At 41.6% G+C, this 15,680-nt stretch overlaps 1 protein-coding gene across 3 annotated transcripts in view; it reads right to left on the bottom strand.

Moving 5' to 3' along the window:
- Positions 1–15,680, bottom strand: part of sgcd (sarcoglycan, delta (dystrophin-associated glycoprotein)) — a 353,669-nt gene that overhangs the window by 153,299 nt on the left and 184,690 nt on the right. For all 3 annotated transcript variants that reach the window (XM_080867176.1, XM_080867177.1, XM_080867175.1), the window contains one exon: positions 5,680–5,865. In XM_080867176.1, the coding sequence (XP_080723302.1) occupies positions 5,680–5,865 (186 nt within the window). The remainder of the gene's footprint in view (positions 1–5,679; positions 5,866–15,680) is intronic.

Raw genomic sequence — 15,680 nt, 5'->3', positions numbered from 1 at the left:
AAATCAAACACAATTGATGTCAAACGTTTGTGCTGTGAAAACTTTGGTTTGTGCTGTTTTTTATTTTAAAGATATTACTAAAAGTTTCTAGACCAGCCTCTTTCTTTACTGTGAAAAGGTTGTAAAACATAAACCAGTGTTGGATATTTTTTTGTTCTGATCACACTCTTTATAGTGAAAAACTAGGTTAACTTTCTTAAAATAAATTATGCATTCTGCATTGAATTTGCAAAATGCAAACCTCCTTCTCCCCATCCAGCCATACTCCTCTCCTTCATCTGGCTTTTGGATATTTAATTTCAATAATAATCATAATAATGAATAAATAAATAGTAAATAAGGTGTCAGCAGCTCTGCCATATATGCAAGAGCCTTTTCACATAAGTCTTTATATTTTTGTATGAATTGTTTTCTGGACTTCACTGGACGAGAGTAAAAGAAAGTAAGAACAGGGCTGAACTGTGAGCACTGGCTAGCTTTTGTTAGCCGCTTAGCTTTTGTGTCCTGGACCAAATAAATACTGAGACAGGGCTGCAAGCTGCACCTGAAAAGCATGTTAGGTGGTTCAATATAGTACTACTACTAATACTGCCCGTCCGAGGGTGTGGCCACCAAAGGCAGATCTCCAGAGATTTGTCCTGGACCATTTTTTCTAGTTGCATCCAGGTGTAGCCCATCTTTTGTGCTTCTGCCTCGAGGTCCGTCACCAGGTGTTTCTCTCTTTTGCTTTCCTCTGCCTGACTGGTGATGTTGGTTGGTGGTTTGCATAGAGCGCGCTCTACCCAGCGCCATCTTTTCCGCCACTGCCAGTCCCAAACCCAGATTAAAAAAAAGAGGAGGGTAGGACGTGGGGCCCGGAAAAAGCTCACCTGCTACAGAAATGCTAAAAAGAAAAACAGGGACTAACTTCCTGGATGACCGTAGGTGGTGAAAGCCACCAAACCAATTCTTCTTTCGACCAGGAGAACCTACATTGGCACATAGGACGTCAGGTGGAATATAGTTCTAATAAAAATAATAATTAATGTTTAATTTGTTGTGGGGTCCACCTCTGTCAGAGGGACTTGCTGATTGGAGCTGGAGGTGGAAGCAGACGTGTCTTTCCTTGGTTTGCTGCGACTTTAAGTCCTTCCCTTTTGAAAACCATCTACCACATTTCAAATGATTTCCTTATTCTATACTCAGCAGGGTGACGCATTAAAAACATTCTAACATTCCCTGTGCAGCTCTGTCAGAACATACGGCTCAGCTTCAGAGAAACTGCTTTCTGATTTATGTAGATCTCATATTAAAGCCCCGCTGTGAAGCAGACTTCATGTTTTATTCACAGCAGCGGCCATGTGTTGTGCGCGCACGTGTTTCTATGTGCAGTGTACTGAAAATGTGTCTTGTACTCTGTTGCATCTGACTCGTCACGGGGACAGTGGATTACTAAGCAGGGAGACAGACGACAACAGCAAGGAGAAATAAACGGGAGAGAAGGGAAAGAGGAACAGTCTGAGGCACTTAAAGCTTATCTCGGAGTCTTAGAGAGAGCAACGCGGTTGATTTGGATGAGCTGGGCTGTGTAAGGATCAGTTTAACATTTATTACGCACACAATTTGTGATGTATAAAAAACATGAACTGCCAAATAGTTAAGTGGGATTAAAGATGCGCACGAGCACATACAGTAGATATTAGATTACACATCTTCAACAGAACCTTTTAGTTTGTTGCTTTGATGATGCTGTTTTTTTTTTAAATATAAAAGACTTTTGTAAAGTCTTTGCTATAAAAACAAAAATTCTAAATTTGATTTGTTGTATTTGCTGATGATAAAACAGGTGAGACGGCAAATTTCAATCTCTTCAAGTCCAAGATTGAAGCTGATGAAAGTCAAGAATCACCTGGACAGAAGCAGTGGCAGCCTACCTCACCAACTCTGTCTGAGCAGCAGTGAAAGTAAAGCACCACCAGAAGTCATCAGAACCATGATATACCTGCTGAAAAATGGCCAAAAACATTGTCTTTTTAGTGTTTTTGCCCTTTTTAACTTACTGGTTTTATTGTATGTCATGTTTTGAAAATGGTCTCCAGTATTTTCCTTTTCGGTATCAAATTTAGATTCTAGGATCGACTGCAGAAAGGCAGCAGAGCTGGTGAACCTCACACAGCCCAGTCTGGTGAAATGTAAAATAATTGCATGATAACCTATAAAAATAAATAAATGAAATCTTACCCGTTTCATCTCATCTTTGTGTGTGGCTGTTAGTGTCCAGAGTTTATCAGGCTGACAGCTGTGAGCAAAGAAGCTCTTCTTCAGCGTAAGAGATTTATGATTACATAAGTGAGTTATTATCCGTCTCTCCTCTGTCTGTGGAAACTCTCAGATAAATACAAAACAGAAAACACATCACGATGAAAGACACTCCATACAGTTAACTGCAATGTTCTTCAAGACAATAAAAGCCTTTCTCCGCCACTCAGATCAAAGCTGTGTTGACTGTCTTGTTGTTGACGTGCAGTCTTAGCGGACATGTGAACATTCTTATTGTACTTGTTCTATCGATGGGCAGCGCACGACACCAGGCAATAACACAGAGTACGAATGAATGATAGGCAGGGAGCAGGCCATCGACTGCTGCAGCCTCCAGGTGAAATAAAGTGGAATTGTTGCCGTATTTGACAACTAAAAAACTCACTTGCGTGTGCACAACGTCGTGTTTCATCTTCTGTGAGCAAAGCAACAACCACTGCATCATCTGCAAACATGTTCACCTTCAGCTGCGACACCATTCGGTTGAGACGTGCTCTCCGAGTGTCAGTTGCAGATAAAAGTGCACAAACGCAGCACATTCGTGTTGTTTTGGTCGATCACGATGACGGCTGTAGGTCTTAGCGATCATGGCGATCATGTAAGCTCTTTATGTTTCGTGTTTTTGGTACAAAAACTAGTGAGTGAGGATTTCCAGGGTTTGTTAGCACTGAAACAAACAAACCAGTGTAAACATGAGTATTCAATCACGCATTAAACGAAAAGATTCAGGAGCCGATACATTACTCTGTAATTAATGAGCGGCGTATTTCCAGTGATTCTTAGTGGATTTCAGGATTGTAGATAATGACGAGAACAAACTGATCTATATTGATAAATCAGAAATGATTCATGAATATCATGAATTATGTGATAATGAGTACACTGACCGCTTTATCATGAGTGGTCCCTGATTAAGTCAGGACCTGCCGACGAGCAGCACAAAGTAGTTAAGGATTAGAAAATATCACCGAGTAGTGAAAGATGCCTCATACAGCCCAGGCAGGGAGTACTCCCACATTAATTCATCAGCATAAAATAATTACTTTCTCTTTCTGTGCTCTCTCAAGTTAAGTGGTGCATCAAACTGAGAGGCTACTGAGTACTGAATCATTACTGTCTGTGAGTTAACCCCAGCAACACACATCAGGCACGACTGCATCGCCTCACAGCTCTGAAGCTGGAGCTGATATTCGCCCCTTATTCCACCAAACGCTCTGAAGCGCATTTCACAAGCGTCCCAGAACCGCTCTCTGCTCTGTGCCACTTAAAGCAGCGTCCGGTCTGTTTTCCACAGAAGCCACTTCAAGCTTTGCAGAGCTGGAGGGCAGGAAGTCAGACAGAGAAACGCAAAGAGAATCCGGTCAAGCTCCAGAATGAAAGACCCCATGCTGACTAAACGGCCCACTGCTGAAATGCTCCCGGTGCGATTTGAACTGTGCGAAGAATGACACAAAAAGAAAACCCTGCATCAAACACGGGCCAGATCTCAGCTCGGCCTTTGATTAGAACAGTCAGCTGTTTTAATTTCTCTAAGCTTACATTATGCTCATTAACACACGAGGGAAATCCCCCATCAGTGAAGCGGACCGGCAATGACCGACATCCAGCGATGTTAACAATTTGCATCATGAAGCCAAAAATAGATCTGAAGCGTTAATCGATAAAAGAGGTTAGACAGGATCTGCTGTGCATGGGAGCATGACTGCTGGTTACACTGGTGACACTGGTGCCAGTTTGGATTCAGGAGACAGACACCCTCACTACGTTTAAAACTTTCCTTTTTAATAAAGTATATCGTTAAGGCAGGATCAGGTAACCCTGAATCCTCCCGTTTTCACGCTGCAGTAGGTCCGGGCTGCTGTGGGCTTTCCATGATGCACTGTTTATACACCACTCTGCAATAGTTATTAATAATCTCTGTCTCTCTTGCACAGTGTGTCCTTGTCCTGTCGTCCTCCGCTCACCCCTAACTGCACGTGGCACATGGCCCCGCCCCTCCTTGGTCGTGCAGGAGGCTTCTTCCTGTTAAAAGGGAGTTTTCTTTCCCACTGTCACCTGGTGCTTGTTAGGGTCTTTACCTCACAATATAAAATGCATTGAGGAGACTGTTGGGTGATTTTTTACTATGTAAGCAAAACTGAATTGAATCTAAATGAACTGTTTTTTTGCCATGAAGGAGGCTGGGATACTAACAGGCCTGTGGTTCAGATAACATTAGCAGTTCAGATCTGTTGACTTCCACTTGGATATGAGCAGACAATGACACTAAATGTCTGCAACAGAGTGAAAGCTCATCTACGTTAAATATATAAAAATACTGCTTAGCAAATGGGATCTGTGGAAAGTGCTGTATGAAAACAATCCGGCAGTGCCTGCTTAGCACAGAAAATAGAGCAATCTTGATGCAAATTAGTCTGCTGTGTGATTCTCCGGTAAAGTTATTCATATGTGAAAAAGCGGAGCTCCAAGCGTTTGTTTTGTTTGATGTAGTGGTAGCATGGAGGAGCTCCGGGAGGAGGAGGAGGAGGAGGAGGGCGACAGCTTTACAGTTCAGGTTTTATCCTTTAGATCAGGTTCAGTTAGACAAAACGCAGTCTGTGTGGTGAGAACAAATTGTTTTGTGATTGTTTTTGTTTTTTTACAAGATGGAGACAAGTTGCAAAGGAGGAGCAGAAGAAAAAACCGCAGCTGAAAATGGAGTTATACAGAGAAGTCGTATAAAGACAGTTTCTGAAATTAGCTGTAATTTCAAAACAAGTCCGAGACGCCTGACGTTTCTCTCATCACTCAAACCACCTGCAGAGGCAGTCGATCTGCCGAGCATTTCACCAACAAAGAGTGCAATCAACTGCATGAAAATTTAAAAAGCTATCACATCTGGAGCTTATGAACAAGCGAGCCCTGATGTGTTACGAATAAATAATAAATAAAAGCACAGCACCGGAGTGAAGCAGAGGTTTAAATGTCGCGCGGTTACAGAGATGAACCTCAAAGGCTAAGTATCTAATGATTCTGAATGGGCCATCATTAGCTTCATATTTCATGTAACATAAAGGTTGATTTGAGCTTTACATCATAACTTACAAAACTCCTTTTATCGCTACACCGCAACCTTCCACGCCATTCAGGTCGCTGTGGTACGCGCTGACCCGACGTGTACTTTTATTTCTCAGGAGGTTCACGTCAGGTTATGTAGAAGGTGGTGGTGTAGGGTTAAGATGGAGACCCAGTTATGGCGGAAGTTAAGACGTAGATGTGATGTAGACGTTTCACTCACATGTAAGGAGGAAATCTAAGCGGTGTGATGACTGTAAAACGAGCATTTTAAGGTCATGTGAGGAAACGCCAGCAGCACGCAAATGCTGAAAAGGTGCAACTTACTATGGTGAAGTTCATGACTTTGAGGATCCAGATAGTTAGTGCCAAGTTGATCAGGATCAGGATCATCAGCAGCAGGACGAAGAAGTAAAGGCAGCGTTTCCTCCAGCCGTATATTCCCACTTTGTACACTTGTGGTTTCTCTGAACTCTGGACATTGTTCCTATGAGTGCACTGTTCTTGGGTCATCTGAGAGGAGACAGAGAATAAGAAAGGATTATAGCCGAGGGCAGCACGCTGACCTTAGGGTTGCGTACTGCTAACAAGACTGTTTCTCTGGGGTTTGATGAAAGCCCGGTTCGCACTGACAACATTGTTTATTTGGATAGCTTTTATAAGGCAAATAAGTGTCATGATGCTGTGTTTTTGTCCCCTGTGGGCTGCCGTTTCATCTGAAGAGATTACAGGGCATCTGCGTAGTTAAAGCTGCATTAAAGCTGCAGTAGTCACAGATCTGTGAAAGGCAAATAAAACCAAACAGCACAAAACCAACTACATAAAACATCACAAGTACAAAACGGGAAATCCACTCCCCTCTCAGTTTTAGGACCCACTCCTAAAATAAGCACCGTGTATTTAGTCAGTGGGTAAATGTGCTTCACAAACTGCAAAAAAATAGTCATTTCTGACATTTGGCTTCACACAGGATTCTTCCAGAGGCCTAAAGTATAAAGCAGGACTTGGCTGGATAACTTCAGGTTTAATCTGGGATTTTGACTTCAGTAACTCAAATAACCACGATGAAGGTGAGCAGAAGAGCATCTTTGCAGAAACAACATTTTAAGCCTTGAAGCAGACGAGCTACAGCAGCAGAACACCATCCCTGTTAGCTGAAACGGAGGGTGCAGTTCATACAAGCTCACCAAAATCAGATAAAGGATGTTTGCAGCAGGTTAATACGTCACGTCACAAATCAAACATCATCTCAAACTGGTTTCTTGAACATGAGTTCACTGTACCCAAATGTACCTCACCGAATGCCACCAAGCTTTATGGAAGTTTTCAAAGTCAGTCTCAGCAAGAAGTAACCAATGAAGTGTTGGATTAGCGCGGGTGGCCTTTTCAGCACCACTGGCATCAAAAACATGTTTTGGTCGCACTGACGCAACATCTTTCAAACAGTAATGGTAAATATTTCAGCATTCATTAGGCAAAAGAGCAACATTTCTATTCATCACGGTCCAATCATCGTTTGTCTTTGAGCTCTTATTGGGTCTTCACCGTCTCCTGAGAAAACTGTCTGCCTGTTTAGCTGCTAAATGTTCCACTGGTGCTGGTGTGGAACAGCAATAACAGCATCAATTTACTCTAATCTGGCCTTTATGTATTCAGCCATTATTGTAGCCCCTTGGGGCTGCAGGATGGAGCTGACTATGATTGCTTGGATGCAGCTCTGCGGAGCCACAGAGGAAAATGACTTTAAGATAAGAGATTGGACACAACTGAACATTACTACAAATAACATGCCGTAAACATTCCTCTCACATACTCCTATCCAATAGCTCTCATTTGAGTCACTGACTGGCCACTCAGTCCTTGGCACAATGAAAGAGAGTTTAGTTAGCAATCCCATTGATTGATTACCCCATAAGTGGTCTATAACTCCATTATAACCCCTTGCCCCATTGATGTGCCGATAGCAGCGATTAATGATGATTCTAATTGTCTGCCTTTGATGATGAGGAGGCATTGTTCACTTCTAGCGCCATAATAATGGCCTAATAACTCTGTGGAAAAATACAGTTTACTGTCGGTCGCGCTTTGGAGTGCGTGCCTCACACCACCCAAGCCAATTGTTTTTGACAACCACACACATTACCCGCTAACTGAAACAAATGGCACAAGACAGGGCCCCGGTGAGAGAGTGCTGAAGGCTACAGAGGAGACTCCAAAACACCAGTCAGCAAAAATGGGGAAATCTCATTGTGTATGGTCCGATTTTCATTTCTGTGTGAGGGGAAGATGCAGAGAGCTGAAGAGGTGCAGCTTAGCAACGTCCAGGCTGATAGATAAGCTTGAAATAAGCAGTGTGAGAATAAACAAAAGCCAAGCGAGGCGCAAAGCTATCCAAACGGAGATGGTTCTAAAATAGCATTTAAAGTGGACACACACACACATTCATGTAGGGGTGTGTGTAACTGTGAATCTTACTAGTTTTAAGTGCAAAAAAGCTGAAGGTTATTATCCTCGTGGCAAATTTTCTCCTTGTTTTTCTGGCTCTGAATTGGCCACCTTCCTTAATCTCACCCGTGAAGCTGTGATCATCTTGTCTGCTTATTTCAATTATCAATTATTATTATCAATAAGCACCAGAGACATTTGAGTTTCTGAAGAACTGAGGATACAAATGCTTCCACTGGATGAACTGGACTTGAAAAGCCACAGAAAATGTCAAAGGAACTCTGCCCATTTCTGCGTGAAATATCAGGGGCCGTTACACAAACACGACACCAACCCTGAGGTCTTTTGGCAGCTGGGATCAAAACCCCAAGGCCGTGTGTGATGTACGGGCCGAGGGACCTCTATAGCTCTTCCTGTACATAGTCCACTCTGAAAATCACTCAAAGCCCTCCACCACAGTGAGAAGGCACATCACGGAGGGAAGAGATTAGCCTAAAGGTGAATGTCAGTTATTTAGGTTTTCACGCTCATCTATAGCCTCAAGTCGTGAATACTGACCAAAAAAATAAATAAATAAAAAAATCAGGCTTCAGATACAAGCAGCAGAAATGAGCTTCAGGCCACTGGCTGCTGCTCTTCTGCGTCCCCATAGAGAAGGAGAGAGGGAATTTTCAGTTGCTCTGCTCATTCCTTCATCTGAATCCTGGACATCGGTGACCAAAGATAAGAATCCATTTTATTTATTTTTAATTACATTACTGCAGTGTGGTAATTACAAGTTATCTGTACAGACAAAATCACAGGTTCACCCTTGATTATCTGAGGCTGACCTCGCAGTTTACCACGAGTGCCCGAATCTTTGGTTCAAAACATAAAACACGGGCACGAACACAACGACCAACAGCTGCATGAGCCAAAAGTGGCCAAGGCTGTTTGATCAGCTCTCTGGCAATATCCTCGCAGAGCCTGGGAGAGGGAATTAATGATGCCCCTCATCCTGCACAACACTTGCTTTTCTGCTTCCATCTGCAAGAAGCCCTTCCAAATATGGCTGCGAGTCATGGCAGACAAACCGCTGTCCTGTCCAATCACCCGTTTCAACAGAATCCAGTTCAAATGACATTTGTTTACAAAAAGAATCCCGATTATGAAAACACACAAACATTTGTTAAGCTGAGAAAATTAAAGAAGTTTGCGCAGAGTTAAAGTCTTCAGAAAGAAATTTGGAAACAAGTAGTGAATAAACTTTGAGATGAAGCCGAGTTGAAGTGAATAAAAACACTTTCTAATTCCCCCAAATCCTCGGGCCACGCCACTCAACTTTCAATTTCATTCAGAAATAAAGCTAATATCTTGATTTGATGTGGTTTTGTGCAACTCCCACAAAATCTGCTTTGCAGAAACAAAACAAACTGAACTGAAAAAATCCTTGAAGAAAAACCCCCACAAACGCACACAGAATGCTTCAGGAGTTGCCAAGCTTCTCCAGGTGTTGTGGAGACGACAGCCTCGGCAGCTTGGCAGGAAAGCAAGTCTCCCAGTGACACCAGCATCAAGTCAGATGGAGAAGTGTGTGTGTGTTCCCATCCATTCATGTGTAAATGTGTCACATTTCAGAAAAAACCTTCCACGATCTGAACGCTTCTGTACTGAATGTGTTTCCAGTCAGGGTGGTGAAGGGTGAAGCAACGTCTGCAGCAAGCAGGAACAACTACAGAAACAATGCCCCCCACTGAGACTCCACCTCCCACCTGTATGCGCTGAAGGATAATTACTGAATTTGTTTTCCACACCTTTGTGGACCAGTGTCTTTGTGCTATTTTACTCAACTCTAAAATGTGCATTCATCTTTTTAATAATGTGCTACACACCTCTTATATAAGACAGAGAAGAATGTTTACAGCCTGCAGTGAGAAAGGGCTACTCCTACTTTTCCTCACGTGTCATCGAACGTGCACGGTCGACCGCACCAGCTTAACCGGAAATAATTTCCCTTTAGTGAATATTTCCACTGAAATATTCACTAAACACACTAGACACAATTGCTGTAAATATTTCTTGATTACATTATATACTTTTATTCCACACCAATGATTAAAGAGTGACTTAAATAGGATATTAAGTTAATTTATATCATAACATGTTCTACTACATAATACCATACTGTCCCATACCATATTATAAACTATTTGTCGAGGAGTGAAGAGAGTATCGACCAACATAGACACTGATGATGACCTTAAAGTGATAGTGTATTTTAATGACAGCAGGAAACGAATACAAACAAAAGCAGAAAGCGACAAAGAACTAAACAAAACCTAAACTGGGAGCAACTACAAAAATAAGTATAAAAAAACCAAAGACCTGAGACGTGGAGGACGGCACATGAAAACCAGCGACAAGGATCATGGACCCTGGAATATGGCAAAATACAGCAGGAGATACACAGCTGATCCGACAACAAACAGAGGAAGACAGAGGGCTTAAATACACAGAGATAACGAGGGAATGAGATACAGGAGGAGAGCACAGCTGGGAGTAATCACACACAACGAGACCGGGCGAAGCAAACTGAAAACAGTAACACGGCACACGAGACTGTCAAAGTAAAACAGGAAACACGAGACAAGCACAGAGACGCGGGCTTGACACTGAAACAATGAGAGGTACAGACATGAAAACAAAACAAGGAAGCACAGAGGCAGAAACCAAGAGACTAGAGCATGACACTAGGAAATAATGAACTATTCTTCAACTTATTGTATGCAAAGATAAATTTCTTAGTCTCCGTATCTTTGCCTAAAACTGGAAGCATGTTTTTTAGAAGTAGTAAAGTGAGAGAATGCATCAGCCTGAACAGCTCAATACCGTTTACGGGGCATCCAATAGCACCATTTTGCTGAAGTGAATGGTGTTTCTTTTCTTTTTATTTGGTGTCTGTGCCACGATGATTTGGGCTTACAGCAGCACTGATACAGGACTCTCTTCAGATCACACTTAGGTCTAATTATGAGATGTAACCCTGAACCTCATCCTGTGGTTTCTTTCCACCATCATCTTTTCCTCACACTAATGAAGTAACTGCAAAAGTTGAGTCAATCAAAGAAATGTCAAAAAACTAAACAAACAATTTATTACAGAAACTGGACTCCTGGCTGGTCCCCTGGCAGACAAACCTCCACCACCACCACCCTTCCAACCTCTAAATGCAGACGTTTCCACTCCTTAAAAACAGGCTGTTACTTCTTGGTATCCAGTTATTGGCTGTCAAGTACCGACACCGAGGGGAACCTTTCTGTTTATATCTCAGAACACGGCGGCTCGACAGACAGATGGCAACATTATTCAAAAATTCAAACGCAATAACAAATTGCTAATGGTTTTCAAAGTTTCAGGAAAGTGCACATTGCGTTAGTGGGTTCTTATTCCTTTACATCTACAGTATTACGCTGTGGATCTACTCGCCTCACAAAGTATATCACAAATCAAATAAATGCACTGCAGTGATGAAATATAACGGCTCTCTCCTCTGTGCTTTCTACACAATTTCCATCCATGCACAAAGAGTTCTGATAGCTTTCCAATAACCTCTTAGGCTAGTGGCTGACTGAGAAACGAATATGGGGCTGGGTTCAAGCAAAAATAATGGCCAATCTCATCAAAGCGGAGGTGTGTGTGTGTGTGTGCACGTTAAGAAAGTGGAGCCGAAGAGCTAGGGAGGAAGAAAATAAGTGGCAAATTGGAGGCAAATCAAAATCATTGGCCTTTGAGTCTTTTTCCCTTCACGGCTGCTTTCCAGTGGTGCCACTTGTTCAGCCAACTATTCATTCAGAGACCCTGAAGAAAACCCAATTGTGGAAAAACAAAGTCTGTCCCTGATTAGAGAGAGAAATGAGGTTTTACTAAATGTTATTGGTCATTCCTGCTGCCAAATAGTCGGGCAGCTCCACATTAGGACTTTTATAGACAACATGTGGATCGGTACCAGGACCCGATGGCTGCTGCCAGTGGATTGGCTATTATTGGGGCTTGCATGCCTCAAAATGTTTGAATACATGGAATGGCTGACAGCCAGAGGGAGTTTATTGGCCATTTCAATGTGTGAGTAAACAAGCAAGTGGAAATAAATCGTAATCAGCTGAATGCAAAGCAAACACTTCCCAGACTGTTGGTCATTTAAGGGAACCTATTGTGCTTTTCCCTGTTTTCTGTTGTGTTAATGTTACTGTTGCAATGACAGATGCTCATATTGAACACAGCTCAATTATGAGATGAGTATTGTAGAATTTCTGCTTTTATTTTTGGCTCTGTGTGGTTTCACAGAGTGAAGACATCCTGAGCAGAGTAGGATCAATTCCCAGTATGATTCAAATAAGGATTATTTTGAACTGTGAATCATGCAAAGCTGCTCTGGTAGAAAAACAAACAAAAAACCTGGAAATGACTGGAAAAGGTCCGCTTTAACCTCCAGACAGACGAAGCTCAAGCGTTTTCTTTAGTTGGAGCACCACAGCCTCAGTTTTTCAGCTCCTTTTGTAAAACTCAACAAGACCATCAGAGATCAGCAGTGATGCAGTGAAAGTCAGTGGGCGCAAAGAGCGGAAGAAATGTGATGAAACTCTGATGAAAGCTGCCTCCCATCTAAACAGGCTTTCGTTCAGGAAGTATTTAGATATGAGGCATTCCAATAAAATATGTATTCACAAACAAAATAAACTAACAATGTTTGCTATCGACACTATTTAGGTAATTTAATACTGCATCATCCAACTATCACTGCAGGAACCTGGCTACCATGGGTTGGGGGTGCAGGGAGCAAGCCGGGGACGAATAACAACTAATGTTTAAATACAGAGTAAGTGAAAGAAAGTGGGTATTTTTGGTAGTCAGACTCGGCTCCGTCTCCTTCTGGACACCTGGAATGTCTGTGTTAGAAGGCTGGAGGTGTGGTGGCGACTCTAGTGTTTCACACATTAGGTTTGGGAACTAAAAGGGAACAGATGATGTTTCTGATTCACAAAAACAATCCTGCATGTTCGAAACTGACAGGCTGGGAGCGACAGCCCCGTCTCACTCACGCTCTAACACGGTATGTCATCTATGAGCATGGAAATGAAGAAAGGAGGCTTCTCTTTATGGGTTTAAGGGTCTGTGCGTCACAGTCTGTTGGTATTGTTGGACCAATGGTCTCTTGGACCATTAGCTGACCAATCATGTTATCGTGATATCACAAGCTATGGAATAATTTTAATCCTAAACCCTTTCTACACAAATTTTTAATAAAATCAACATCGCTTGTTGTTTTACTTTGAAGAAGACCCCGTGTCTCCTGAGAGAAAGTCGTGATCTATTTACTCAGTCCAGTTTACACCAACGTGAACTTTGCTGCTGTTTTTGCTACACTGGCCACACGTTTTCACTTCACGGAGCTCTGACATCACACATGGACGTGTGTGTTCAGGCTAATTTGCAGTTGTCTCTCTGAATGTGCGGGCTCTGCACACCCTTTCCACTACAGCTTCATGATTGTTTTTTGATTTGTGTAATTAGATTAGTCAGGTTTGTTTGAAGGCAAAGGCAGAAGATGTATTATGTTGGCGAGATAAACGAACCAGAAGCACCTTTTATGTTTCTGTTCAGTGTCAGTAGGTTAAATGGTTGTGCAGTTATTGCACTTGGTAAATAAAGGGTTTTTTGACCCGTATTCTTAAGTGCTCCAGCAGTTCAGCCTTTTGTCCCACTTTGTTGCCCCTCATTAACACTAAGGCCATGCACTCAGTGCTGCACCACACTGCACCGTCTCACTGGCCCATTACAGATGAAACAATACTTACAAATAACAGTAAATAGTGTAATGAAAGGTGTGACCTGCCCACAATCAGACACAGCTGCTTTTTATCGATTAAACAATAAATATAAAAAGAAGAAGAAAGCAACCAATTTTACTAGTTTATTCTGCCATATAGGCGTGAAGCCAGGCCCAGAGCCAGGCCTGACTGCAGGGCATAATGAATACTTAAACAGCTGAGTAACTTCCTTTTCTTTTATAATTGGATACAACTATAAAGAAGGTTTATTCTTCACCTCTTTGTTATTTAAGTGGCTTTAGCAGGCCTGTTGACAGCATTGTTGAGCACATGATTAGGATAATTTGGCAAAACTGTTCTCCTCTACGCCAGGAGGAAGAATCGTATCGGTTATGCACGGTATCTCAACACACTATTATTTTTTTAAAGAAAAATGTGAATACCAAAATCTGTGCTAGCAAGCACACTCAACAAGCAGCGGGTGCTGTAACGCAGTCAGTTCTTCTTTTACTTTTTTACTCTTATGCTGTTTTGTAGATCACAAGGTTTAAAACTACTTATAAACACACACACAGAGTAACTCCACCAGAGTGCCTATTTCGGGTCACTTTTGCCAGTCCAAGCCCGGGTAAAGGAGCAGGGTTGGAATTGTGACATTAAAAAAAACAATAATTGCTAAAATAAATTTAATTTGTAGTTCTAAATAAACTCTAAATGCATTTAGGACGTTTTTTACTCACTTTATGTCTCTTCCACGATGTTATTTCTCTCTCCAACAACATAGGTTACAATTAGATTAGCATCGCCTCTGTCAGTGCGCCCCAGGGTGGCTGTGGCTACAATGTAGCTGCCATCACCAGTGTGTGAATGTGTGCGTGAATGGGTGGATGACTGGATATGTAAAGCGCTTTGGGGTCCTTAGGGACTAGTAAAGCGCTATACAAATACAGGCCATTTATCATTTAGCATGACCAATTATGCAAATTAGGCGATGACGTCATTTAGCGACTTCTAGCGACTTTTAGGACAGCCAATAGCGATTTTCCTTACTGAGGAGTTGGCAACACTGCTTGCAGTAGCACAGGAACAGAGCGGGAGGGAGAGAGAGAGAAAGAGAGCCAGGGATAACAACGTCACATTAGAAAGGTATAGTAATCATCCACAACTACCCATATGGAAAAGAAATAGTAAAAACTTATAGAAGACTTGCTTCAGATTTGGCCTACTTCATATAGTGAATCTTATAAGGCTTATACGATTTACTCATGAAAGTGGCCACTTTCATATATTGTTTTAGTAAGTATCCAAAACATACAAGTTTCATTATATAATTTTTCAAGGGATCTTATATCTGTTTTCACTCTTTGTTTTTCACTCGTTCTGGTTTGTAAGTGTTTTGTGTTGTTTCACTTTAAATTAGTTTAAAAGGAAAAAGCTGAAAATTTAAATAGTTAAAAGTTGAAATGTGAATAGTTGTTTTTTGTATTATATGATTTATTTATTACATTTTATGTGGAGTGAATAAATAAAAGTATATTTACGGTGGCCCCTACAAACAAAGCACGTACAAACTCCAAAACATGTACGAACTCCAAAACACATAAAAACTCCCTAGCACGTACAAACTCCGAAGCACGTACAAACCTTGAAGCACGTACAAACTCCAAAACACGTACAAAACACAACATAAGTGCTCCAGGATGTGTTGAGCTTTTGCTACCTAGTGGCTACATAAGCCAGCAAGTACCAACAACCGGATTTGGTGTGCGGTAGTAACAGGTAAATGAACATTTTTTTAAATTATTTGAATATATATATATATATATGAGTTCTTGTGTATAAATACACAAACAATACACATATGCTTTCAATTGTGTAATTTAAGTGATCTAGTAGCTCTGTTTTGGAAGTTCAGTTAACACAGGAAATGTGTTTTGGACTTTGTACGTGCTTTTTGGAGTTTGTACGTGCTTTGACTCTAGGGGCCACCGTATATATTTATATATAAACATATATAAATAGAACCACTTATTTTTTACATTAGTAATTCCTTTCATGCATAATTTTATAATGTTG

The sequence above is a fragment of the Rhamphochromis sp. 'chilingali' genome (assembly GCF_963969265.1).
Source record: "Rhamphochromis sp. 'chilingali' genome assembly, chromosome: 19".
Classification (NCBI taxonomy): domain Eukaryota; kingdom Metazoa; phylum Chordata; class Actinopteri; order Cichliformes; family Cichlidae; genus Rhamphochromis; species Rhamphochromis sp. 'chilingali'.
This window is presented reverse-complemented; position numbering and strand designations above follow the sequence as displayed.